Consider the following 27,500-nt stretch of genomic DNA (forward strand, 5'->3'; position numbering starts at 1 on the left):
CAAACAACAACGACCCCCCCCCCCCCCCCGCAATAAAAATAACAAAGAAAAAAAAAAGAAAAACAAAGAAGCAAGCAAACAACCAAATACTCGCAAGCCTTAGAATTCAAAGAATTGACAGGTTTAACAGTTTTATAAATAAATCAAGATAATATCCTTTTTACTGATCAATATTTGAAGTTAGAGTACATCTTATCAATCTCATTATAATGTCCATTCCAGTTTTGTAGCAGCGGCCATAATATTTATTTGTGAAACTTAATGCTTACTGTCACTTGGCCGTGTTAAAACACGAGTCTCAAAGCCAATTCGCTCATTGTACTGACGACTTTTGAATGTGTGTGTCCTTTAAGTATTACTAGATTCGAAATAGAACGAAATTGATGTCACTCAGCTTTTTGTTATTGTATTTAGCCAGCCATTTTATTAGTAGTTCTCCCTAAATTGTATTAATCAGATAAAAGACGTTTAAGGTTACATATAGTTTTGTGTGTTGTACGGAATAATGATGATGTGCGTTTAAGTTATTTGCTCACAACATTTCACCAGCCGGATATCGCAAACCAACACGCAAAACTATGTGTAACTTTGACTGTTTATAGTCTGATTGATACCAATTAGTAAGAACTAATCAGAAAATGACTGGCTAAAACACTAACAAAGAGCGGAGTGACGTCAATTTCGTTCTTTCTATCCGGCTGGCATTGTTATGAGTTTTTAAAAGTAAACACATAGGATTAATATTTCTTCTTCTTCTTCTTCTTCGTTCCTCGGATGGACATCTATGGCTGCAGTCCGATATCTGCTATGAAGTCTGTGGTCCGCTTTAGGTCCTCAGCCTCACCATAGAGCTTTGTGTTGAGTGTTGTAGGGGTGACCCAGTGGTTCGAACGTTGCACGTTGTATAATGGGCAATCCATAAGCACATGTAAAGTGGTTTCATGGTCGGTTCCACATGGGCAATAAGGGGTTGTTCCAATACCTAGCTTTGTAAACATATGTCCTCTTAGTCTATTGTGTCCTGTTCGGAGGCGGAATAGAGTGACTTGGCTACTTCGCTGAATGGCATGGATTGGATCCTGCTTGTTGTGTTCTAGGTGTGTGTCATTCCTTTCTTTGTCTATTTTTAGCTTTATTATTTTCTTTTGCTGATGGTAAGTGATTGACGACTTCGGTTGTTCCTTCTGGGCTCCTTCTTTGGCCAGTTGATCGGCAATTTCATTTCCATATATACCTACATGACTTGGAATCCACTGCAGCACAATTTTTCCTGTTTTATCAGATAAGCCCTCAAGGGCCTCCACAGTGTGTGCGGCTTCAGAGTCCTGGTAATTTTCAATAGACCGGAGAGCATCATCAGAGTCTGTCAAGTAAACCACATTTTTCCCGTATATTCTGTGATCTCTGGATAGTTCTTTTGTTGCATTGAGGATGGCTTTTTCTTCAGTTTTAGTACTTGTGCACATTGAACCCACTGATACAGATATTTTTGTTTCTGTTTTATCTGTCCAGTGTATGAGTGCACCAGCACCTCCATTCATGAGGGGGCCGGAAACTGAGCCATCTGTATAAACTCTTATCCAGTTGGTCATTGGGTATTTTTTATTGATCATCTTTAGGGTTTGAGCATTGTCATTATTGCTTCGAATGTTTTTCTTGTTGATGGTTATGGATTTTTGTTTCTTTTTCCACGGTGGTGGTTTGAGATTTGGGACATTGATTTGGGCAATATCTTCCTTTGGTGTCACTTTATATTCGCTCTCTAGTTTTTGTCCCAAGGCGATGAAGTTTTCCCTTTTGAGTCGATTCTCTTTCTTTTCCATTGTACTTGGATGCAGTGGTTGGGATTCCATGAATTTTATCTTTGAGAATTGTGTCACTATTTTTAAATTTCGTTGTTCTTTGAGAGGTTTTATTCCTGTGTGGGTTTCCATCTTGTGAATTGGTGTTGTTTTCATTGCTCCAGTGATCACGCGTAGGCATTGGTTTTGGATTTTTTCAACCTTTTGAAATTGAGCCTGTGAGCACGTTCCCCATGCCGATATGGCATAGTCTATTGCAGGTCTTACATATCCAAGATATGTCTTCTTCAGGACGTTTGAGTTTGCTCCCCATTGCGTTCCAGCAAGTTTTCGGAGAAGCTGCATTCTCTTGTACCCTTTCTGTTGACTTTCATCTATTTGATGTTTCCAAGTGAGTCGAGGGTCAAATTTCACTCCTAGATACTTAGGCATAAGGTCTTCTCTCAGAATCTTTCCATCTAAAGTTAATCGCATAGATTGCTTTTTGGTTGATAAGCTGAATGTTGTGTATGTGGTTTTATCAGCATTTACTCTCATACCCCAGTCTTTTGTCCATTTGCTCAAAGCATCAAGAGTCATCTGTATCCTGGCCTTTGCAGTACCAATATTTCTTTCAGTGCATATCAGTGCAAGGTCATCTGCATACATGGCTGCTTTTACTCCTCTGCATTTGGTTTCGCAGATGTCATTGATAAAAACGACAAAGAGGGTTGGTGAGAGAACCCCGCCTTGTGGTACTCCATTTGTCATGTTCGTTAGCTTGCTTTTAGAGTTTTGAGATTGGACTCTTGCTTTTCGAGATTAATATTTCATTTCATTTAATACAACAGGAACAGCTTTTTACGACGCCATAGATCACACACAACACTGCCGGTTAAAGGAACCCCACTGTGGGTGAGTTTGAGTTAAAAAAAAAAATTGATATATTCTAATGTATATATATTATCCTAAATACTTTTATCATTGTTGTAATTGCGATGGTGGTAACGTTTGCGTCGATGATGATGATGATGATGATGATGATGATGATGATGATGATGATGATGATTATGAGATGATGATGATGATGATGATGATGATGATGATGATGATGATGATAATTATGATGATGATGATGATGTTGATGATGATAATAATAATAATAAAAATAATAACAACAACAACAACACTACTACTACTACTACTACTACTACTACTACTACTACTACTACTACTACTACTACTACTACTACTACTACTACTACTACTAATAATGATAATAATAATAATATATTTATATACTGCCAATCCCGCGTTGCCGCAGCTCCAGGCGCACATTGACAGGAGGGGAAATTTACATCCTAAATATAACAATTACACTTCTCAGATATTAAGGACTATTTATATATACACAGTTTCATTCATAATATTAAGGCAAAGAATAATTCACCATGTGTGTTTTATGGCACTTTTAGAATGTCATTTCAGACGAAAATACTCTAATTCTAACATCTAATGGCAGTGAATTCCACACATTTGGGGTGGCATTAGATAATGCCCTTTCAGAAAATGTTTTGAGCCTTTTTTATGTACACGAAGAAGGGGTTGATTTCGAGATCTTAGGGGTCGAGGGGGATCATAACGTCACAATCGATCTGATAGATAGAATCGTTTCTTTTGGTTAAAATATTTAAAACACATAACTGCAATCTTGTATAACTATCTGCTCGACAGGCAACCAGTGTAGTGTCCAAAACAGCGGTGTAACATGATCGTTTTTCCTCTTTTTCATAATTATTTTGGCAGCATGATTTTGTATGTGCTGGAGCGTGTTTAGCAGATAGTTGGGAATAATATACATTAAAGCATTGCAATAATCAATCCTATAAAATATGGATATGACCATTCATTTATGACCATCCATTTAGTCACCTCTAGTTCCTAGAAAATATAAAGGATAAAACAAGTGTTTGAATTGAGTTTTGATTTAAAAATCTAGCAAGTTGTCCAATTCTTCGAATTTCAAAGTACAAAGTTTTACATAAGCCATCAATGTGATGCCTCATGGTGAACATGGAGCCAAAAAATACTCCTAAGTCCTTAGCTTTGTCCGTAAGACAAACATTTTCGTTTTCAAATACCAGAAAAGAAGGATTTATGTTACTGAAGATATTTTTCGGGTCGTGATATAGAATTTCTGTCTTTTCTTCGTTCATTTAAAATTTATTTATGACCATCTAGTTCTTAACATCATCCACACAGTTCTCCATTGCTTGAACCAATAAGCTCATATCAGACGGCTTACGTGATTTATAAAGCTGAATATCATCAGCGTACATTTGGAAATTAATGTCATACCTTCTAATAATATCGCCTAATGGTTGATTGTAAAGTGTTTATAGTAAAGGCCCCAACACTGAACCCAGTGGTACTCTATACAGTAATTTAAAAGAAGAGGACTGATTCTCATTTATAATTATTGACTGTGAACGACCATTTAAATACAACTCAAACCACTTCAGTACATTTCCCGACAGTACAAATGATTCAGATAGGCGTTTGACAAGTATCGAGTGGTCGATCGTGTGAAAAGCCGCACTCAAACCTAGAAGAGCAAGAATAGAAACTTTGCCTTCATCAACCGCACAGAGAAGATCATTTTGAATTTTTGTTAATGCGGTTTCTGTGATATGGTGTTGCCTATATGCAGATTGGTGAGCCTTGAATAGATTATTTTTGACTAAATGTGATTTAAGATGTTTTGCAACAATTTTCTCCAATATTTTAGAAATAAATGGTAGATTAGAGACTCGTCTAAAATTTGTAAGCTCGTCAGCAGATTTGACCTTTTCAATAAAGGAGTAACAATAGCGTGTTCAAAACAGTCAGGAACATTTCCTGTTTGAAGAGATTCATTAGCAATCACTGTAATTAAAGGTAAGAGGGTATCCAAATGAGTGATAAGCAAAGTTGTTGGTACTGGGTCTAAACAACAAGTCTTTGGAGGTGATGCTTTTATCACATCTCGGACTTCCTGTTCAGTCACTTTAGAAAATGAGGAGAACGATGTAGTGCATTCAAAAGCTTTAAACGTTGGTGTTTCACATATGGTGTTGTCAATGTTGCATCTAATTTTGACAATTTTCTCCTGGAAATCGCTTCCAAACTTTTTTGGTATATCCTATTTGGATATTGACGGTGGTAACGAATTACTGGCATTTCCTTACTTGCCCGTGAGCATGTTGGTAATTGAAAAAAGGGCTCTAGAGGAGGCGCATTCTTTTATTTCAATATTTTAGTATTTTGCTTTTTTGCTTTTTTTTTTGTGATATTCCGGAAAAATATGCTTTTTTAAGAAAGGACGACGTAGATAAAGGGCAATAACTCTTTGAAATGCAGTATGAATGTAATATTTTTTTTGCGTGTGATTTATTTAAATCCTGTTTACGTTTTGTTTTGGTTATTTGCGAGTTATCAAATTCTTGATATTATGGGAGTTATTGATTTAATAAATGAATTGACTATAATTTCACCTTGTTTGACCTCTGTGCGACCCTCCGAAAGGTCAGATTCAAGTTTCAATCGGACAAAAATGTTATTTTGTGTCTGCTTATCTGGCTTATGAAGAAAGTTTGACTTTTACACGAATCCGAAACGCGAAGGGCCTCGGGGACCCTACTAATAATAGCACGAGAGGCATTTGTCAAGGATGTCCACGTAAAACAATTTTGTAGATTCCTTTGCCAATACCCAATCCATTGTGTGACCCTTTGTGTTTGTTTGAGTTGTGATGTGTTGGAAATAACTATGAGTATATGTAATTGATTTGATGATGTTTGTAGTTGAATTATCGGTGTTGTCGAAATGAATGTTGAAATCACCCAAAATCACTGGATTTGATTGTTTATCTTCGTAATGTCCCATTAAATCCTGGAATTCTTTCAAAAAATCAGAGGTGGTTTGTTCGTTCGTTTTATTTGGTGGTGGCGATATAGGAAAACAAATGTTAGTGACTTTCCATTTGTCTGTAAAATACACTCACAGCCTTCAAATATCTTAAAGGAATCGTGGATTTTTTTGGGTTTTTTTTGCCCCTCCCCCTCTTCCTTTGAAGTATAAATATGAGGGGTCAAGTTAATTACTGTAATGTCGTCACCGCTAGGACGAAGCCATAGATCGGTAAAAAAAGCAATGTCGGAATTTGAATCTTGAATGAGGTCGTTTAGTATTTTACTTTCGTTGCTAACCGATTGTCGCGTTCAAAAGGAGTATTGTTCGTTTCTTGTGCTGCTTTGTGTTTATTATAATTATGTTTTTCTTGTTTACTTCTCTCCCTCTCTGCTTAAGACGTTTATGATTATGTTTGTTGATATTAGACGAATAGTATTTTTTTATTTTTATTTGTAGCAAGTGCTGTCTTCCTTCAATGGCCTTGTGTTGGAATGGCGGTGTGTAGAAACTTGATATTATTTTTCATTCTTTAATTCTTTTTCATAATTAGTGAAATCTCCTTATCCATAGGAAAGATATCCTCAGTTGAAAGTTATAAGTTTTTAAATTTTGTGGTGCGAAAGTTTGGTTAGAGCACCTTCGTTTTTACAACTTCTGCCGCAGTGTCGTTCAACATCGCCCTTCGCCGGCTGCTTATTGGCATTTTTGACGTATAATGGAAGATAAAAGACATAATATTAGAATTGTAATATTTGAAGAAGTATCTAGTAGTAATAGAATAAGTGCTAGAAGTAGTAGTCGTAGTAGTAGAGAGACGCATGCGCAAAACCATGTTGACGTTCTCTCTGTAAGGGCATGTCTCCGCCGGTGACGTCCAACAAAGGGACGCTACTCTTCCGCTAATCTCATTCCCTATATTATAGGAGCAAAACTTTGACAAGTTTCAAAACCTTGTTTTCCTTATGAGCAGTGATGTCGAAATGATTTCAACCAACGAACCCTTAACAACACCAATGATCTCATTTGATATTAATAATGATTATTATTAATAGCAACCCTAACGGGATACAGTTAGGTTAGTGGGATGGGGAAAGATAAGGAACCAATTAGAACATAAAAATCAATACATATAAATACATAATATTACTATAGAGCATGAGCGATAGCACATTTGTAAAATGTAATTCATGTCAATGTAATTCGTTCAATTGAAAGGCATACATGCAAATATATAATCATATTTAGGTACATACATATATAGATGTAGAGAGTGAATGAATTTTTGTTTGTTTATAATAACATGAGTTATCAACATCTATTATTTATTTGATAGATTGCGTCTATTTCCGGTCCAGTCGAAAGCACTTTATTAATTATTACTCACTGCAAATACCTTTGTGTAACGATTGATGACAGGCTCAAGTGGGATGAACACTTGAAAATAATTAGGCATAAGATGTGCAGACGTACATATTTTTTATCAAAACTCTCTCAGTTTAGAATAGATAAAACCCTCTGCACATTATTTTATAGAGCAGTAATCGAAAGTGTTTTGTCATTTTGTATAAAAGCTTGGGGAGGCAATTGCTTAGCAGTGGAAAGGAACAAAATAGATTCAAATATTAAAAAATCCATTAAACGCTATATAAATGATGTTGACGATGTAGATCTTTTATACGAGAAATTTTGTATAAATAAAATAACTAAAATATTAAATGACCAGTATCATCCACTAAGACCATCAGTTATTATGTCAGAAAGAAGTGGTCGCCCTTTCTCTATTTCAACGAAAACAGAGAGACACCGAAAATCTTTTCTGCCGTCCAGTATTAGGCATTATAACAACAAGCAATAATCATTTTATAAAATTATTCTCATTTTTACTTTTTAAAAATATAAATATTAATTTATTAATTTATTTGTTTAGCAATCTTTTCAATTTTCAATTTATGGTGACAGTTTTAACTATTTTACAGTGTTGAAATTATTCATATTATAAAGCGCAGCTCTCGTTATAGAGCTGCTCCTTTTTTTAAATATAATATACATCCTATTTCCATTGTATTTTTATCTTATTGTGTAAATTATAACACGTCTGTACAAAAAATTTCCTTTTTGGGATGCAATAAAGTATTATTATTATTATTTTATTATTATTATTATTATTATTATTATTATTATTATTATTATTATTATTATTATTATTATTATTATTATTATTATTATTATTATTATTATTATACTATAGTCAGAGTTTTAATAAGTGGCGCGTGTTTCTTTTCTTATTCTCAGCAGCAAAATATGCATACACTGTTTGAATATGAAACAACCAATGGCAATTTTTAACTATTAGACATCTACATTTTATAACTATCAATGCACATTACTGATAAATACAAACGAAAGTGAACATTTCGCTCTTCCAACATTATGTTTATTGCAAAATTTTGAGATGATACGGAGTGTCCACAATTATGTACATATGTTCAACAATAACAACAACATCAACAACAACCAACAACCAAGACATACCGGACACATCGATCATCACATTCTAATGTTGAGGATGATAAAAAGGAGAACTAGAAGGACCACAGAAAAATTCCGAGCAACCTTCTATCCAATGAAATGTAATTTTCCTCCGTTGCGAAGGTTGGAGTCTTCCGTTGTTATATAATTTATTGCCTTATCTGTGAGAGTAAATTTGGTTATCCTCCTCTCAATTTTTCCCTGTACGTAGGCCCAATGACCTCGATTGGATTGCGTTCACGGTGATATGGGGGAAGTCGCGCAATCTCGTGTAAAAACTCCCCGATGAGAAAGTCTGATTTGAAAACTGATTCTGGTTCATTTCTTCTTACTAAGGAGTATAGTTAGCCCTTTGATAAATGGTCAGAATATGTAGTGCTGCCTGATTGAAACCATGAAATTATGGCAGCTTTTATATTTGCCAAAGATAAGCCTTGAAGTGATCATGGGCCACCAAATGGTAGCGTTGTCCAATACAACACAACTGGGTGCTTCGAGCGTATTCAGCAAACGGTACTTAGCCAGTCTTCAAACACCTTTGCATTGATCCCGGAATGATATTCTTCTAACTCCAGATTATGCAGAGAAGAAATAATGTCATGGCATCCTTTTAAATATCCTGTATCTTTACCACCTGCAAGAATAACAATGATCCTCTATCCAAAACCCATGGGACCTTTCTGCCCGAATTATCAAACGTCTAATATTTTGTCGTATCTATGTTTACGCATAGCTAGCTCCTTACCTCTTTGGATGATATCCATATCAAAGTTGTCTAGGATCATTTTCCTACGACGTCCGTCCACACTGGTGAGCTCTCTGTCGAATTTTGATAACCTTCTTATCTGGTTGAATGTGGAGTTCCAATTCCATAGCCGTCCTCTTTAATAGCTTATCGATATATACAAGAAGACTTCTTTTCGCACCTTTACGTGAGTGGAACCGATAGAGATTTTGTATTGTTTCGGATCGTATCGTTTTGTTTAAGCGCATAATATGTTTTAAAAACCTTTATGGGCTATGCTTATCTACTTTCACTTTCTTCAAATTAGAAAAATGAGATCCACACGGAAGATACTGAGCAGCTGACGTGACTGGCGGCCTACTTGATCTTTTCATCATCATCATCATCATCATCATCATCATCATCATCATCATCATCATCATCATCATCATCATCATCATCATCATTTATTGATAGTGTGTTATTTACGAGATAGAGCTTACGGCATGTTCTGTGAAACTCGCCATTTATAATATTTATTATGATTTCTATTTTCAATTCCCAGCAAATACAGTGACAAAATAGCCTGTCTTCAAAGTGTCCATTTCACCGAAGAATTTGACAAGCAAAAGATTGAAACTGCCATCAGGAGACTGAGAGAAGAACAAGACAAGTGCCCTGGAGGTAGGGTCCTCAGTCTCATTTTATTCATAATAATGGCGGTATCAATTAAAAAAACTAATTAAGAATATTCACATTTAAACAGGGCATTTCCGCAATTATTCACGTCAATGCGATTTAAAATACTCAATTCAATAGAAATGGAACCCATTTTATATTCACTAAGTGTAAATTACTTGATTTGCGCCAATTTTTCCCATGCCTCCAATGACATTTGACTATTACCTAATATGTTTTAAATCCTCATACCATTTGACTGACACTGTGACCGTATTGTGCTTATGGAGTTTTACGAGTCTGTTATCCAGTAGCCAATTTATCACATCTACCCTGGAGTGAATCAGTGGCTTTCGCAGTTGATCTTGACCCGGGCCTCGAACAAACTGTATGGCATTCCGTTGTCTGCTTCCTAAATCTTTGCAAATGGCTTGAACGACTCGGCGGCGCCCATCTCCTCTCCGGGTTTGTTCGAACATTCTGCTGGCTTCCTCCTCAGTTGACCACACGGGACAAGCATTTTCTCCACCACTAGCGTCGTGTCTTTTTAGGTTTTGACCAGGATGCTGTCAGGATTATATCCTATAGTGCTAAACAACTGGGATATTGTCCGGCAATGGCCGGGGTGCTTATCTTGGTCTGATCCAGAGGGAAATCAAGCCATCACGGTGCGTGATGGGTATTACGAGAATCAGGCAGCTACACAAATTCCAGGCGGCTACAATGTCTACATTATTCGGGACCCCCCCTCCACCCCCATCCCCTCTACCATCTATTTTATTGCCGGTATAAGAACATCCTGACAAATAATTTACTGCCATAAAGACATATTATCTAAAATTTTGGTCAGAAAACTCTCAACCCTGGGACCTTGCGTTTTTTCTCCAAGATAAGGGTCAGTTAAATCGATCGATATTTGAGGAACGAATTTTCGGGCTAAATTGTTAAATACGCGTCTTTCCAGAGTACGGCAGTTAATAACTGGTGAAATAAAGGGAGAAATTTATCTTTTTTTAGTTTGGAGAAGTAAATTATAAAATTATGCTTAAAGAAGATTGGGCTCAAATGTAAAATGTATATGTCATTATGTAACAGGCATATAATTGGTTTTAGCAGAAATATATCATCATAATTGTGAGGAAATAAATGCATCCTTTCAGTGATGGAGCTGACTCGCTATGTAAAACGTCTTCGGGTCGGGAAAATATTAATTTCAAACGAGATAATTTTAAATTTTAATCTAAATTTGATTATCCCCAATGGACCCTTAATTTACGCAGGGTCTCCTTTTCTGTGGGTGCGTATGTTATTCAGGCCTTCGATAAGATACATTTTCAAATTACCCAATAGAACCTACCTGTAAAATAGTATTCATTTTTGGAGTTTCAAAATGTATAAATCAACAAAGCACGAGCATCCATAATATCTATATTTGAACATAAAACTTCTCGGTTTATTATTTGCAATTAGCCAGCCTAGTTAAAATGATAACTGGAGCATGTGAAAATATGAGCATTTTGTGCTCTCATTTCTTAAAATCTTTATGAAGGTTCGGTTGCATCATTATAACATCTTTCGTTTAAGATGTTTAAGATATTGCAAGAAAACACGAAAATCAAATTAAAAAAGATGACTGGCATTACAAAATTGCAGGGATGGCCTCTTAAATAGACGAAAAATTGGGACAAATTGACGATTTTCATCATCTCATATTATAATATTATTCGAATCAGTACATTTAATGGATTCTTATGTGGCTATTTGGTCTTGTGGTATGACACTCTTTTTTTCAACGGAAGGTCCTGGGTTCGAGCCTCGCTCGGCGCATAGTTGAGTCCTTGGAAAAGGCTCTTTACTCATATTCTCTCACTGTACTCAGGTGTAAAATAAGTACCTGGCCGTTAACAGCGTTGCTTTGTAGGAAAAAAATTGCATTATCGCCTAACAGGCGCCATGTTTCGTTCTACATGTTTCGTGTTGCTGTTGGACAGGAACCCTTTGTAAAGCGATTTGAGCACGTTTAGTGGATATTGCGCTATAAAAGTGAAAAATACAGAGTTCAGAAGAAAACTATATTATGTTTCTTGCAAATTAATAGCCGTTGAACATTTGTAAATACACACTGAACTGCCTAAAATATTTCAATTTTTATCTTATCGTCAGATTTTTTATTATAAGACAACTCCTCTCTACATATGTATATTCAGCTTAAACTATCAAATACCCCTTTGTTTAATAATAGACGATAGATACAATGCATTTCCCTACTTATAGACTTCAAATCGCCTTATTTGAATAGGTCAAGCGAAGTGAACATTCCTTTTGTTCTTCTTTGCCTACATCAAATGTCATCAAGACATCTGTACGAAAGCTGGGTTTTGAAAATGAACTTGTTACGAAAGTCCGCCTTTCTATGGTTCTGGTGTCTGCTTAAATATTACTTTCAATTAATTTTCAGATTGGGTAAAGTCCGATGAATGTCTGGAAGACGCCAGTTCGTTGTGCGGAATAACGATGCTTGGTGCAGTCATATGGGGCTCGTTACCCATAGCATGCAGGTGAGTGGAATGCTTTTCAACATATCTTATTATATAGTTATTTTAGTATAATAATAATGATAATAATAATGATAATAATAATAATAATAATAATAATAATAATAATAATAATGATGATAATAATAATAATAATAATAATAATAATAATAATAATAATAATAATATAATTAATAATAATAATAATAATAATAATAATAATAATAATAATAATAATAATAATAATAATAATAATAATAATAAAATAATAATATAAAATAATAATAGTAATAATAATAATAATAATAATAATAATAATAATAATAATAATGAATAATAATAATAATAATAATAATAATAATATATTATTATTATTATTATTATTATTATTATTATTATTATTATTATTATTATTATTATTATTATTATTATAATAATAATAATAATAATAATAATGATAAGAAAAATAATAATAAAATATGATGATTATTACGATAATGATGATGATGATGATGATGATGAGGATGAGGATGATGATGGTGATAAGAAACCCAAACAACAACAACAACAAAAACAACAACAACAAAAATATAAGTCTCCAGTCTCGTGAATGTTTACACAAAAGGTTTTAATAGGGTACAGCACGAAAACATCACGTATACTCTTCATAGATGTAAGAAATTTAAAGATAATCTAAGAACTTTATTGATAACTAACAGCTTCAATGAGAATAGGTAGCAATATTTGCAAATTCCATCAAATATAAAGAGGGATGAGGCAAGGCTGTGTGTTGTTACCTGATCTGTTCTCGAGTTACACAGAGCAGATAATGAGGAGACTATAAGACATGCCTTGAGTAGCAAATAATCATAAACAACATAAGATATGCCGACCACACAAAATTGATTGGTTCGTATTCTGTGGACAGATAAAAGAGAAATGAGGATATCCTGAAAGTGGTTGGGTGTATGAGAAAAGTAGTTAGCACAATACGTAAACGGCAGGCAAAATTCCTAGGTCATGTGATGAGAAGAAAAAAAAAATGAGTTTGACCGGAAAGATAACAAGAAAAGAGCACCTGGAAGATATCGAGCGAATATGATGGATTCCCTGACAGACTGGCTGGGAACGGAAAGGAACAGCAGCATAAATAAAGAGAGGAGTGGAGATCCATAGCCGTCCAAGCTACCATACATGACACAAGATGATGACAGTGAATGAATTTTAACAAAGAATCTTGGTTTGTAACCAAAGTAAAACTTAAGGAATATACTGAATTGACACTGAATTTAAAGTTTTGAGGTTTGATATGAGAAATCAAGCAAATTTTGCAGCTATTCAACTCTACTTTAATTTGCTAGTTCGTCTCAATACTCGCATAAACTTAAAAAAGGGTAAGATTTGCCGAGAACACTTTACGTACTTAGCTGAATATGGCTAAACGGCACAACCATTTTTAAAATTTCATTTCATAACTTTTTATGGCCTCTTTTTGTTGATTGTAAAATTGCATGAATCAAAGCTTACATCCAGGAAATCTAGAAATAACCCGTCTAGTATTTTATATTCAGCAACACTTCTATGAGGTTGGTACAGTTTATGTCTTTCAGTATAATATTAACATGTTTGTGCTAAAAGGAATTCAATCAAGCATTAAGTCGGAATGAAACATGCGGACAATGATCTTGATTGAAAATGGTTCACACAACCAACATCTTATCGCGAGAAGTTCGAATATGGCATAATTCCTTCATGTATAAAACAGCTCAGATTGACCTCATACGGCCGCCCGTCATTCATCAATGAATTGACAAGCACATTTTGGATAAGAACAATAAATAACCTTTTGATCCTGACAACAAAATGTCAAAAGTTACTGCATGGTGTCTAAATTGCATAGGATTGATTCATGTCTGTATTACCATTGGGATTCAATAATCTGTTTAATGTTATCTTACGTCTTATATTTTAACTAAAACTATTTCAAGCTTTAAACAGGCATTATAATGCTATTAAGAAAAACTAAAAAAAGAATCATTCCTGAACAAGAAATATTCAACTCCTTATAACGTCTACTCGCTTTACCCCAGGGGTTTTCAAGGTCCCAAACCTGGCGGCATAACATGGTTTAACTAAAATTGCTTTTATATTTAGATAAAGAGACGTTATACAAACTTCAAAAAGTATTTTATATAGCATATTGATGTAGATCAAATTGTATATCATAGATTTAAAGTTCAATTGTCATCATTCGGTTCATTTAAATTGAGCGTTGAAACACGCGATTCGGTATTTCATCAATTTAGTTGGAACATTTCCATTGTACATTGATCGATCTTAATCATTTTGAATTAGGTATTATATTTTGCATATGACTTGCAGATACAAAATTACGTCCTCCCCACTTTTATTGACACCCTGATTTATCCTCATCAGCGAAATTGACCGGACAGAGAAGTGTCTTCTCCCTTACAACAATTCGTGCACTGCTAACAAGCTTTACGAGATGACAAGTGACATTTTACATTTGCGACATAAATGTCAACAATATTACGGTATGTAGCGTGTTATGTCTGTGGCATTTTTATCATTTTACATATAGGGTCAACAAAGAAACAAGACAACCCAAAACCAAGTACTATAGAAAACCACGTCAAGGAGAGTTAGATCAGAATACACCCTGTTAGAGCTCTATGTTCCAAAATAAGAAAAGAGAAAAGGAATGTTGATGATGATGATGATGATGATGATGATGATGATAATGATGATAATAATGATAATAATAAAAGTAATAACAAAAATAATAAAAATAATAATAATAACAATAATAGTAGTAATAATAATAATAATAATAATAATAATAATAATAATAATAATAATAATAATAATAATAATGATAATAATAATAATAATAAAATACATTGATATTAATCATAATATAATAATGATAATAATAATAATAATAATAATAATAATAATAATAATAATAATAATAATAATAATAATAATAATAATAATAATAATTATTATTATTATTATTATAACATTGATATTAATCATAATATGATAATAATAATAATAATAATAATAATATAATAATAATAATAATAATAATAATAATAATAATAATAATAATAATAATAATAAAACAACAACAACAACAAAACAACAAGAATAATAATAATAATAATAATAATAATAATAATAATAATAATAATAATAATAATAAATAATAATAATAATAATAATAATAATAATAATAATAATAATAATAATAATAATAATAATAATAATAATAATATAATAATAAATAATAAATAATAATAATAATAATAATAATAATAATAATAATAATAATAATAATAATAATATAATGAGGAAATAATAACAACAAAATAATAATAAATATAATAAAATAATAATAATAATAATAATAATAATAATAATAATAATAATAATAATAATAATAGATATATAATAAAATAATAATAATAATAATAATAATAATAATAATAATAATAATAATATATATATAATATTATTATTATTATAATAAATATATTAATCATAATAATAATAATAATAATAATAATAATAATAATATATTATAATAATTATTATAATAAAATTATATAATATAATAATAATAATAATAATAATAATAATAATAATAATAATAATAATAATAATAATAATAATAATAAATAATAATAATAAAAAAAAAAAAAAATAATAATAATAATAATAATAATAATAAATACAAATAATAATAACAACATAATAATAATAATAATAATAATAATAATAATAATAATAATAATAATAATAATAATAATAATAATAATAATAATAATAATAATAATAATAATAATAAAAATCAATAATAATAATAATAATAATAATAAAAATAATAATAATAATAATAATAATAATAATAATAATAATAATAATAATAATAATAATAATATAATAATAATAATAATAATAATAATAATAATAATAATAATAATAATAATAATAATAATAATAATAATAATAATAATAATAATAATAATAATAATAATAATAATAATCAAGAGGGGTTGTCAACACAAGAAAACCTAACAACAGGTTTGAAAATAAACAACCCATTGTCAGCCATAAGGTACTTCCCCATTAAGACTTAAGTTCGTTCTACAGTAACGTGACAAAGATGATGATGATCATGATAATGATGACTATGATGATGATGATGATGATGATGATGGTGATGATGATGATGATGATGATGATGATGATGATGATGATGATGATGATGATGATGATGATAAAGCGGTTCAATCAGTTGCTAGCCAAAGCAGTTGACCCATATTTCTCATTTCTCACAAAGTTTTTGACACGGTCATGCGTTCAATTGTATTGTTTCATTTTTCTCAAAATGCGTTCTTATTTTGATAGATTGAAAATAATCGTGAGCATGTTCAGAATCTGGAACGACCATCATTACCTTTGAAGATAATAGCTACAGCATTATAAACTGTTTTACGACCTGCGTCAGGTTTGAAAGTTATTTTTTAGTTCCCTATCTTCACATTTATTCATATCATCTGATTCAACAGACAAATCCACTTACACGGTTAAGAAACACAAAGAGCGTTGCCTGTCCTTGAATCCATGTCCGTGAGTATTCAAACTTTTTAACATAATAATATTTCAATGTACAGATTATCATAAATATACTTTGTCATTTTTGTAATTTCAATGATGGTAGATAATGCGTGGATGATGATGATGAGTCTGGAGTGAACCTGAAACTATGGGACGAGGATATCAGAGGGAAATAAACCTGGGACTAGAGCTACACCGAACAGCAAGACCCAAGAGGCACAGCGATTAATCGATTATTGAATCGGAACTCGAAAATGTATCGCTTTTAAACGAATTCACATCCAATTCACAACATGCTACCCGATGTCTTGGTTTTTAGTGTGTACGTTAAGCAACAAATTTCACTGGAACTATGCACTTCTTAGTTAAAGCAAACCCCTTTTATACAACACTCAGGGGACCGTATAGATTGCATTTTCTTGAAAAGTGCACGATGCACTGGTGGATGGATGATAAATGCACAATCAAGCAGTTTTGCTTCTTTAGTTGACGTGCCAAATGGCTGTGTGGAGTTGTTTTCTTTCTGCTCAATGTTAGATGGATCTCCTAATGATTTGTCAGTGACAAGCTCGTCATCATCCATAAAACTCTAGAGACTTGTTCTTACTTAAAAACGTTGTTCACCTTCGCGTAAAAGCTCTGAGTAATGATCTACCTCCCTCGCGGAGTAGAGAATAATAGTTTCTCTTGTGCTAGTTTGCATCATTCCAGCTCCTGTCCACCCACTCTCGCTAATGCCTAAGATATCCGAGTCATAACGTCGCATTTCAACTGTGACTTGTGCCAGCTTGCCAGCACTGTAATTGTTCAAACAATCTAAAATCTATTTTCGTCTCTGCTTTTGCGGCAAACAGATATTCTCTCATTTTCCTGTCATTAGCTTCCTTGTGGCTTTCCACACTGCCATTTATAGGAGCCTCTTCCGTTGGCTCTGAGGGTCCAGTGTTCGTCTGTGAGTTCATTCTAATTTCCTTCGTTGCTGTTTCTGTAACAATGTTTTTTTTTCTCCCAAGGATGGGGTTGTTAGCCCTACACAAAACCCCGAGACTTGGAGGACAAGGATTTATTTGGAGATTCACTCTTAGGCTTGTTGCTCTACCGAGCTAAAGAGTCATGCCCACCCTTGTTTTTATTTTGGAGTGTCCTTCTCCTGGGCTAGTTGCTCTCCCAAGCTATAGAGTCCTTCCTACTCTTGGTTTAAGTTTGGAGTGACCTTCTCCTAGATTGATTGCGATCCGTCGCTTGCGAGCTCTTCTACCTGAATAATCTACACAACGTTAGGTTAAATTTGTTCTAGATCTCGAGCTAGATATAGATCTAGATATTGTTCTAGACGGTATGAGTACAGTAAACACTTTCACATCACAGTCTTCACACAAACCTGAAGCTTTTCTTAACATTGGAGACTACAAAAAAAAAAAACATAGTCGATTCTAACCTTGTCTAAATCCTTGAATTCACAATGAACTGATGATTAGAGCGTTACTAAGCACTAACTTATCAGAATATTGCCTACCATTTAGCCCGTTCCGTCCACTTGATTATCTATTTCTAGTCAACGAAAAGACATAGCATGCAATCTGTAATTCCATAGCTACGTAGTATAATATGCAAAACAGAGGAACATAAGTCAGTTCCACAGTTAGTGAGTATTCATCACAATATTGTTACACATTGATAGAGGAATTGCATCGCAACACCTGATGACACTATGTATTTTTAAAAATCATCTGTTAAATTTGTGAGTGATGCTCAGGATCTGTGGGTTGTTTGCTTCGGTTGAAAGGTAAGTACTCAGGTTGCTTCGGGTCGTTGGTTTAGGATTATCGGTTGATATCAGGGGCAAAATAGATTTAATTTTAAATTTTCGAGTCAAAAATAAAACCACTTAAATGTGTGCTCAACTAATTTTAATAAAATACACGGTAATTGACGTAATTTCCAATAATGTATGCATTGTATGTTGATTGAATAACCCGAGACTCATACTGTATGGTTATAGCTTTTAAAAAAGGCAACAAGCGGTCAAGGAGGAACCATCAATTATTGGAACAATCAATTTCCAGCTTTTTATGTCGGTTGGGACAAATACTAAACGGCAATTGTTTAAAAAGGCATCAATTTAAATAGTTTGAAAGGCATAGCAACAAGAGGTCACGGAAGAACCATCAATTGGAACAATCAATTCCCAAGAAACTAGGTCAGTCGTTCATGTCCTTGTTAACAAAAATTACGTCACAATCGAGCAAAACTGATGTATGGAAAGCTATAAGTCCCATCAACAATAGGATGTCTACAAGATTTTGAAACCGCTGTATCTCTTTTAAATGAAAGAAATAAGCTTGCCTCTATTAAAATTCTTAACCAGAAGATTAAACTGCTTATATTACATAATATGTTTAATCACTTTAACTAAAAAGTGCAAAGTTAAAACATTTACCGTACACACTATTTAATTGAACGAGAGGGAAAACAGTTCACATTCAGCAGGAAATTCCGAGATTGGATTAATAAGAAAGTTGGTAGGCATAGGAGCAGGTGAAAGAGAAATGGGTCGCCGGATGATGTAGTACATGGGAGTGTCACGGTCTTTTGTCCTGCAGGTGTTTTAACCCCTAAATTGCGAAGCCGATTTTTTGTTTTCAGACAATAGTTTCTTTTTATCCTTATTATAGTTCATGGAGAATAAAGCGTTTCCACCAAGAGAGCAGTCGCGACTCTGACTTCAATTATCTATAATCTTTTTACCGTTACTTGTCTTTTGATGAAAACGGGAAGATCTGGTGTTGGGTCAAAAATAAGATCGAAATTCGCCTTCAAGGGATTAGATTGCTACTGGATTTGCTCTCTCTCTCTCTCTCTCTCTCTCTCTCTCTCCCCCCCCCCCCCTCTAGTTCTTCAGTGTTCCTGATTGCTATTTACTTTTTATGATTAGCAAGTGAGATAGGAGTGTCACGTGATGCTGGACGGAGCGTACAATTAACCCTTTACCGGTGACACTGATTTTTTGTTTTCAAATAATAATTTCTTTATATATTATGCTTAATGCAGAATAAACCGATTCCACCATTGCAATCCATGCTTCCATTAAACTATAATTGCATTGCCGTTATTTGTTTTTTGATGAAAACAGTGAGATTTTATTTTAGCTCCAAGTAAGATAGAACTTTGCCTTTGAAAGGTTAAGTTGTTGGGGTTATTGTTCGTAGTTTTTTCTTTTCAAACGCAGCTTCGCTATTTCTTTTTTTTCTGACTGGCAAGCGCTGTACTTAGCCGCATGGCTTGCACACACAAAACGATTCATCTAGGTCACAAAACGATTCATTAGGTTTCGTTTGTGCCATGACAGCAAACCAAAACCGAGCGGCTTGTGTTCGAAAACCTTTCCATAACTTAGTATCGCAAGACCAATTCCCGACCCTGCTCTACCTGGGACGATGGGAGGTGGGCACCAGAGGAGAATGATCATGAGACTATAGGAAATGGACACCGATGGGTAATGTACCTGGGACTACGAGAGGTAGATATTAATGGAAAGTGAAGCCGGTAATATGGGAGGTGGACACCACTGGGGACTGAAGCCAGAAGGATACTTCTTTTTCCCACTAACTTACCGAAGCCGTCCGAAACCGGTAGATGGCAGCAGTTCGGAGTCAACCAAGGACTGTGGGAGGTGGTGACCAGTGGGGAGTGAACCAGGAACTTTGGGGATGGACACCATTGGAGAATGATCAGATGATTAGATGAGATGCAAGTGTCGAGTGAATGTGTGAGATGTGGACACTACTGAGGAATGTACATACGGCTCAGAATAAATACACCCACTAGAGAGTGATAGAACCCGAGACTACCTGTGGTGGACACACGTGGGTAGTTAACCTTGGAATATGGGAGGAGGACATCAGTGGAGAATAAAACTGGGTCTATCGGAGGTGGCCAGTGGGGGTGAAGATAGGACTTATAGGACTTATGACTAGGTGGTCACCCGTGGGGAAAGAACCTCGGTCTATGGGAGGTGGATATATAGGAAGCGATACAAGTGGCGAGTTGCCGGGACTGTGAGATGTGGACAATACAGGGGAGTGAGCCCAAGGGTGAGGTAGAAGACACCCAGTGGATACTTATACCGAGACCAGCCGGAGTGGATGCACGAGGGGAGTGTACCTGGGACTATGGAATGTTGTCACCAGTGGGGATTAAACATGTGACTAGGGGAGGTGAACACAAGTGAGGAGTAAACCTTGGACCATCGAAGGTGAACACCAGTGGAGGCGAACCCGGGACTTAGATATGTGGATGGCAGTGTAGAGTGAGTTAACCCGGGGACTTGGGAGGTGAACACCAGTGGGGAGTGTGCCCGGAACTATGGAAGGTGGACACCAATGTGGAGTGGAGTCAATTTTGGGAGAATAGCAGGAATGAATTAAGGACTGATGCAAGTCATTAGTGAATGAATTATTATTTTTATAATAATAATAATAATAATAATAATAATAATAATAATAATAATAATAATAATAATAATAATAATAATAATAATAATAATAATAACTATATATACTATAAATACACTACTACTACTACTACTACTACACTACTACTACTACTACTACTACTACTATACTACTACTATACTACTACAACTACTTACTACTACTACTACATACTACTACTACTACATACATACTACTACTACTACTACTACTACTACTAGTACTACTACTACTACTACTACTACTACTACTACTACTACTACTACTACTACCACTATGGTAGTATTAATATTAGCAGAAGTGATAGCTGTAGGCGTAGTAGCACTAGTAATACTACTACTACTACTAATAATAATAATAATAATAATAATAATAATAATAATATAATAATAATAATAATAATAATATTATTATTATTATTATTATTATTATTGTTATTATTATTATTATTATTATTATTATTATTATAAGTATTATTATTATTATTATTATTATTATTATTATTATTATTATTATTATCACCATTGATAATAATAATAATAATAATAATAATAATAATAATAATATAATAATAATGATGATGATGATGATGATGATGATGATGATAATAATAATAATAATAATAATGATAATAATAATAATAATACTAATAATAATAATAATAATAATGATGATGATGATGATGATATGATGATGGTGATGATGATAATATAATAATAATAATAATAATAATAATAATAATAATGATGATGATGGTGATGATGATGAATGATAATAATAATAACTAATAATAATAATAATAATAATATAATAATAATAATAATAATAATAATAATAATAATAATTGATGATTGGGAACATAACCAAGACAATGAATAACATTGACGAGCCGAATGAAAAGATATAACTTTATTAATAAATTATAAAGTAATGAGTGATGATCGTGATGAGTATTGATGGCTTGAGAAGAGAGTGAGTGAGAGCGAGGTATAGAAACGGAATTTGTTATATAATTGTATGTAATGATGTCATAGAGTAAAAGGTGTTACGTATTCTTATAGAACCAATCAACATCCTTTCTTCTTTTAAAAAAATGATTATGAAGTACAGTGATATGAGACAAATTGATCCATCCATTCATTTCTTTCCCCCAAAGAAAAATATTTAAAACAAGAGATTCTCTAAATTAATTTTCACAGAAAAAAATGATGAGTCTATTAATTATTTATAATGATGTTATCTGTCATTGTTCACTTTGTTCTATATTATCCAGAGAATGGTCAATATTGAATATAGTCATTCAACCAATGAGGTTTATTTCTTATTTTTCTGTGACGTTGTTGAGCAGTATGTTCATTATTGTCAATGTTCAACGATAGTTCATATCCTGTGTGTTTTTCTTGCTGTTGAGTGTCATTAGCATGTCTAATCTCTACCGTCATTGGGTGATCGTACATTGGAATTGGGTGTTGCACAAGTATCGTAGTTGCGGGTGAGTGAACGAAGTGGTTCTGCACTTGAAGACAAGTTAGGAATGTACCGTGCAAGGTACTGTACAAGTCCACAAAAACGTCGAATGCCTTGTACATCGTTAGGAGCTGGCATTTCAGTAATTGCTTTTACTTTTTGAGGATCTGGCCTAACGCCGTTTCCATTAATGACGTGTCCTAAGAATTGTATTTCTGATTGCTGGATGCAAGCTTTTTCATCATTCAATCTGATTCGCTTCTCTTTGCATCTAAGTTTTAATGCTTTTACGTTGTTGTCGTGTTCTGTGACAGATGATCCAAATATGAGAATGTCGTCAGCAACGTTCGTGCAGCCTGATAGGCCTTCGATAGCCTCGTTTAGCCGTTGTTGAAATATTTCGCTGCTTACAGAGAGACCAAAAGGTAGTCTACGCCAACGATATCTGCCAAATGGTGTAATCATTGTGGTGAGTTCTGAGGATTCCTCATCAAGTTTTACATGATGAAACGCTTCTTTGACGTCAAATTTGCTGAAAATTTTGGCGTTGTTGAGATTCGGAAGTATGTCATCGAGTGTCGGCATTTTGTAATGTTCCCGCTTAAGGGCTTTGTTTAGCTGTTGAGGGTCTAAACATATTCTTATTTTGCCGTTTTTCTTTTCAACCATAGCCATTTGGTTGACCCATGCAGTGGGTTTAGTGATAGGCTCAATTATGCCCCGTTCTGTCAATCTGTCAAGTTCGTTTTTGACTTTTGCTTTCAATGCGAGTGGTACATTTCGGCATGGAAGTGTTCTTGGTTTAATGTTTTCGTCGATATGAAGTACAGCAGTACCGAGGTCACCGATGTCCACTTGATCATTTTTGCTGTCATTTACATTAGCAATGAAATTTTCATGTTCGATTTTGATGAGGTTCAATTCTTTGAGAGTATTCAATCCTAACAGATTGTTGAATCCATCTTCTACAACAGAGTAAGTGATGTATGTCATTTTTCCAGTTTTTGGATTTTTAGTTTTGATTTCTGCCTCACCGATAGGAGATAGTTTCTCTTTGTTCCACAAGATCAATGTTTTACGTGTTGGTTTGATCTGTTGTGAAAACACGTATTTCCTCTCTATGGTGTTTACGTCCGCACCAGTATCAAGTTGGAATTTAACTTTTTTGAAGTTAACGATCATACTAGCTGATATTGCTGTTGTACCCAGCTTCATAACATAATTGTTATCATCTTCGTCTGAGTATGAGGTGTTATGTTCGTTCTGAATCGTATGAATGCGAGAGCATTTTGATGAAAAATGATTCATTCTGTTGCAGCTCTTGCATGTTTTATTCCAAGCTGGACATTTTTCTTTGATTCGATCGTGACTTTTGCCACAGAATTTGCAACAGTGTAGAGGATTGTTATTTTTGGTGAGAGTGAGAGTGAGAAGATCGATGCCGTTGCTGAGGAAATTGAGGTTTTAAATGAGAAGATTGAGGTTTTCTAAGAGAATGTCGAGACGATGAGTAATGGTTGCTTTGATGTACCTTCTGTATGGTGTGATCTTGTAGTGTCATGTTCTGTAGTTGTGTTTTGGCTGTTTCATGCGTACGACGAGTATCAATTGCTTTTTGTAGTGTAAGGTCTTGTTGTTGTAGCAGGTGTTTTCTTGTTTCCTCACATTTGATTCCAATTATGATTTTGTCACGGAGAAGGCTATCTTCAATAGTGCCGTAATTACAAGATTTTATCAGTTTTCTCAGCTCTGAGAGGTACATTTCAAACGATTCTTCCTGTCCTTGTTGTCGGGAGTTGAAAATATATCTCTCATAACTTTCATTAGTTTTCCCCACACAGAAAAGCTTAAATTTTTCAGTAATATTTTCGAACGTTTCTCCCTTTCCTTCGAAATTGAAGCCATCGTAAATATTCATAGCTGCTCGTCCGATGCAAGATAGGAGTGTAGCAGATCGTATTCTGTCATCCCCTTTTTCTAGCCCAGTAGCGATTTCAAAATTAGTCCAGTCACGAGAGAATTGTCGCCAATTCGAAGCTAAGTTGCCTTCCATGTTGAGTGGTCTTGGCGGAGGAATTGACATTGTTGATCTCGAAGTTGCCATAATTGCAGGGATGCAACTCTTTCAAAAAATATAAACAAACAGTGATTGTGATAATTTAGTTGGTTATTTCCCTTGGATAGAAATTTTGGCGAGAAGGTCACTTAGGAGCGATTAATTCTGATTTCCAAGAGTTATTGCCCTTGAGTGAGAAAATGCCATGCGGGGGATTCCCCGGAGATAATGATGAACTTGATAGAATAACAATTAATTGTTTTCGTTGTTAACTCACAGGACGAGTGAAGTTCTTTACGCCGCTGCCACCATGATGATTGGGAACATAACCAAAGTCAATGAATAACATTGACGAGCCGAATGAAAAGATATAACTTTATTAATAAATGATAAAGTAATGAGTGATGATCGTGCTGAGTATTGATGGCTTGAGAAGAGAGTGAGTGAGAAGTGAGAGCGAGGAATAGAAACGGAAGTTGTTATATAATTGTATGTAATGATGTCTTAGAGTAAAAGGTGTTACGTATTCTTATAGAACCAATCAACAATAATAATAACAAAACGTAAGATAAGATAACAAATGGTATCGCGCCAAATAGGATATTATCCCTTGAATGCCCTTAATATTAATAGTAAAGCTAGAAATCTATTGATTGAACGATTACAACAGTGATACACGTGGTAATGATAGTATATCAACCTAAATGTACTCATGTATGTGTGATATACAAACATATATCTTTAACCTTGACATGCAAAGCACACACACACACAGACACACACACACACACACACACACTCCCACTTATACATCCGAACACATAGAAGATAACCATAATATGGTTAATTGCATGATATTTACATGCAAGATTGAAAGCTATGTCAACAGCATTGAAACAAATATCATTGGTCATATATAAATCTCCCATCATTTAACTCCCTGTTTACTAATACCTTGAAATAATCCAAATATTTTGCATTCTTTGTTTCAAATTTCAAACTGTTCCATTTCTGGACAATACGGATACCGAACCAGTTTTGCATCTATTGACAAAAATCTTAAACTTGTCCGCTCTAGTAAAAGTAATATTAGAATATGAAATAAAATCAGAAAAGTCTATCCTATCCAGATCATGTAATAATGTATAAACCTGAATTAAATCCCCACGAATTCCTCTATATTTCAAACTTGTTAAGTCAAGAAATTTTAACCTTTCCTAATAAGATAAATACTGTACGACATAAATATTTTTGGTACCTCTGCTCTGCACACTTTCAATAATAATAGATTGTCTTTTATATAGTTTGCTCCAGATGCAATTTCGGTGTTCTAGAATTGGTCGAACGAGCGATTTATACAAATACAAAATATAGTTTTATCAAGACTGTTTGCCCGGCTTACACAATTATCAATATGTACATCAAAATTCAAAATGAATCAAAAGTAACTCCCAAATATTTTTCATAAGGCACATTGGAAAGTAGATTTGACAAAGAATTATCGGTAAAATAATTATGACATGGATTATTTCTTCCTATATGTAATACTTTAAAATCGAAACATTAAAATCCAAACGCCATGTTATAGACCATTAAAAAGTAAAAGTATGTCATTTTGTTGAATATATGATGCTGAGTTGTACTATAGATCTTCGTATCGTCTGCAAACAGTTTTCAGGCTGAATTTATGCCATATGGTAAATCATTTATATATAAAAGAAATAAAATTGGTCCCAATACACTTCCTTGGGGTACACACCGCTAATAACATTCTTAAAATCCGATACCACCCCATTGACAATGACTTTTTATATTCAATTATTAAGAAAGTCTTTAATCCAATTAAAGAGATTCCCTTTAAATCCATATGCTTTTAGTTTAATGACAAATCTCATGTAGTACAGTTTCAAAAGTCTTGCGGAAATCAAGATAAACAACATCAATGCATTGATCACGATCAATTAACTTGGTAAATTCTTCCATCACCTTAAAAGTTGAGTAATGCATAATCTCTTTGATCTAAAATCATGCTGGTTACAGTTTAGCATCGTATGGTGTTCAATGTTATAGTTATCATATAACGTTATAACAAGTGTAACTAAATGACAAATTGACATATTTATGGACAATAAAGATCTATTATTATTATTATTATTATTATTATTATTATTATTATTATTATTATTATTATTATTATTATTATTATTATTGTTATTATTATTATTATTATTATTATTATTAATATTATTCAAGATAGATTCCATAACCTTACAGAGTATGCACGTTAAGCTGATGGGTCTGTAGTTTGCACCATCCAATTTGCTGCCCTTTTTATTAATGGCAGTAACATTGGCTTGCTTCCATTCAATAGGTAAGGTACCGAATTCGAGAGACTTATTATATAGTGTTGATAGTGGCGGTGATATTTCATAGGCCACTTCTCTCGGTAAACGCGGATGATGGAAATCGGGTCCCATGCTTTTAGCTACAATTCAACAATTTCGGAAGTATGTGTTCTTGTTATATATAAATCGGAAACGTTTAATTGATTTGTAACATTGAAAGTTGGTATATTTGTAGTATCTTCTTGAACAGATACAGATGAAAAATAATCATTTAAAACATTAGCTTTATCTAAAT

At 33.5% G+C, this 27,500-nt stretch overlaps 1 protein-coding gene across 1 annotated transcript in view; it reads left to right on the top strand.

Annotated features, from left to right (window-relative positions):
• The window catches only part of LOC144956335 (uncharacterized), a 57,759-nt gene that overhangs the window by 2,377 nt on the left and 27,882 nt on the right, over positions 1 to 27,500 (top strand). The window contains exons 2-6 of the mRNA XM_078886834.1: positions 2,633 to 2,696; positions 9,551 to 9,669; positions 12,122 to 12,221; positions 14,634 to 14,752; positions 16,796 to 16,856. Coding sequence (XP_078742960.1) covers positions 2,633 to 2,696; positions 9,551 to 9,669; positions 12,122 to 12,221; positions 14,634 to 14,752; positions 16,796 to 16,856 — 463 coding nt within the window. The remainder of the gene's footprint in view (positions 1 to 2,632; positions 2,697 to 9,550; positions 9,670 to 12,121; positions 12,222 to 14,633; positions 14,753 to 16,795; positions 16,857 to 27,500) is intronic.

Source organism: Berghia stephanieae, chromosome 1 (assembly GCF_034508935.2).
Source record: "Berghia stephanieae isolate SIO BIC M18660-M18661 chromosome 1, UCSD_Bste_1.3, whole genome shotgun sequence".
NCBI classification, from domain to species: Eukaryota; Metazoa; Mollusca; class Gastropoda; order Nudibranchia; family Aeolidiidae; genus Berghia; species Berghia stephanieae.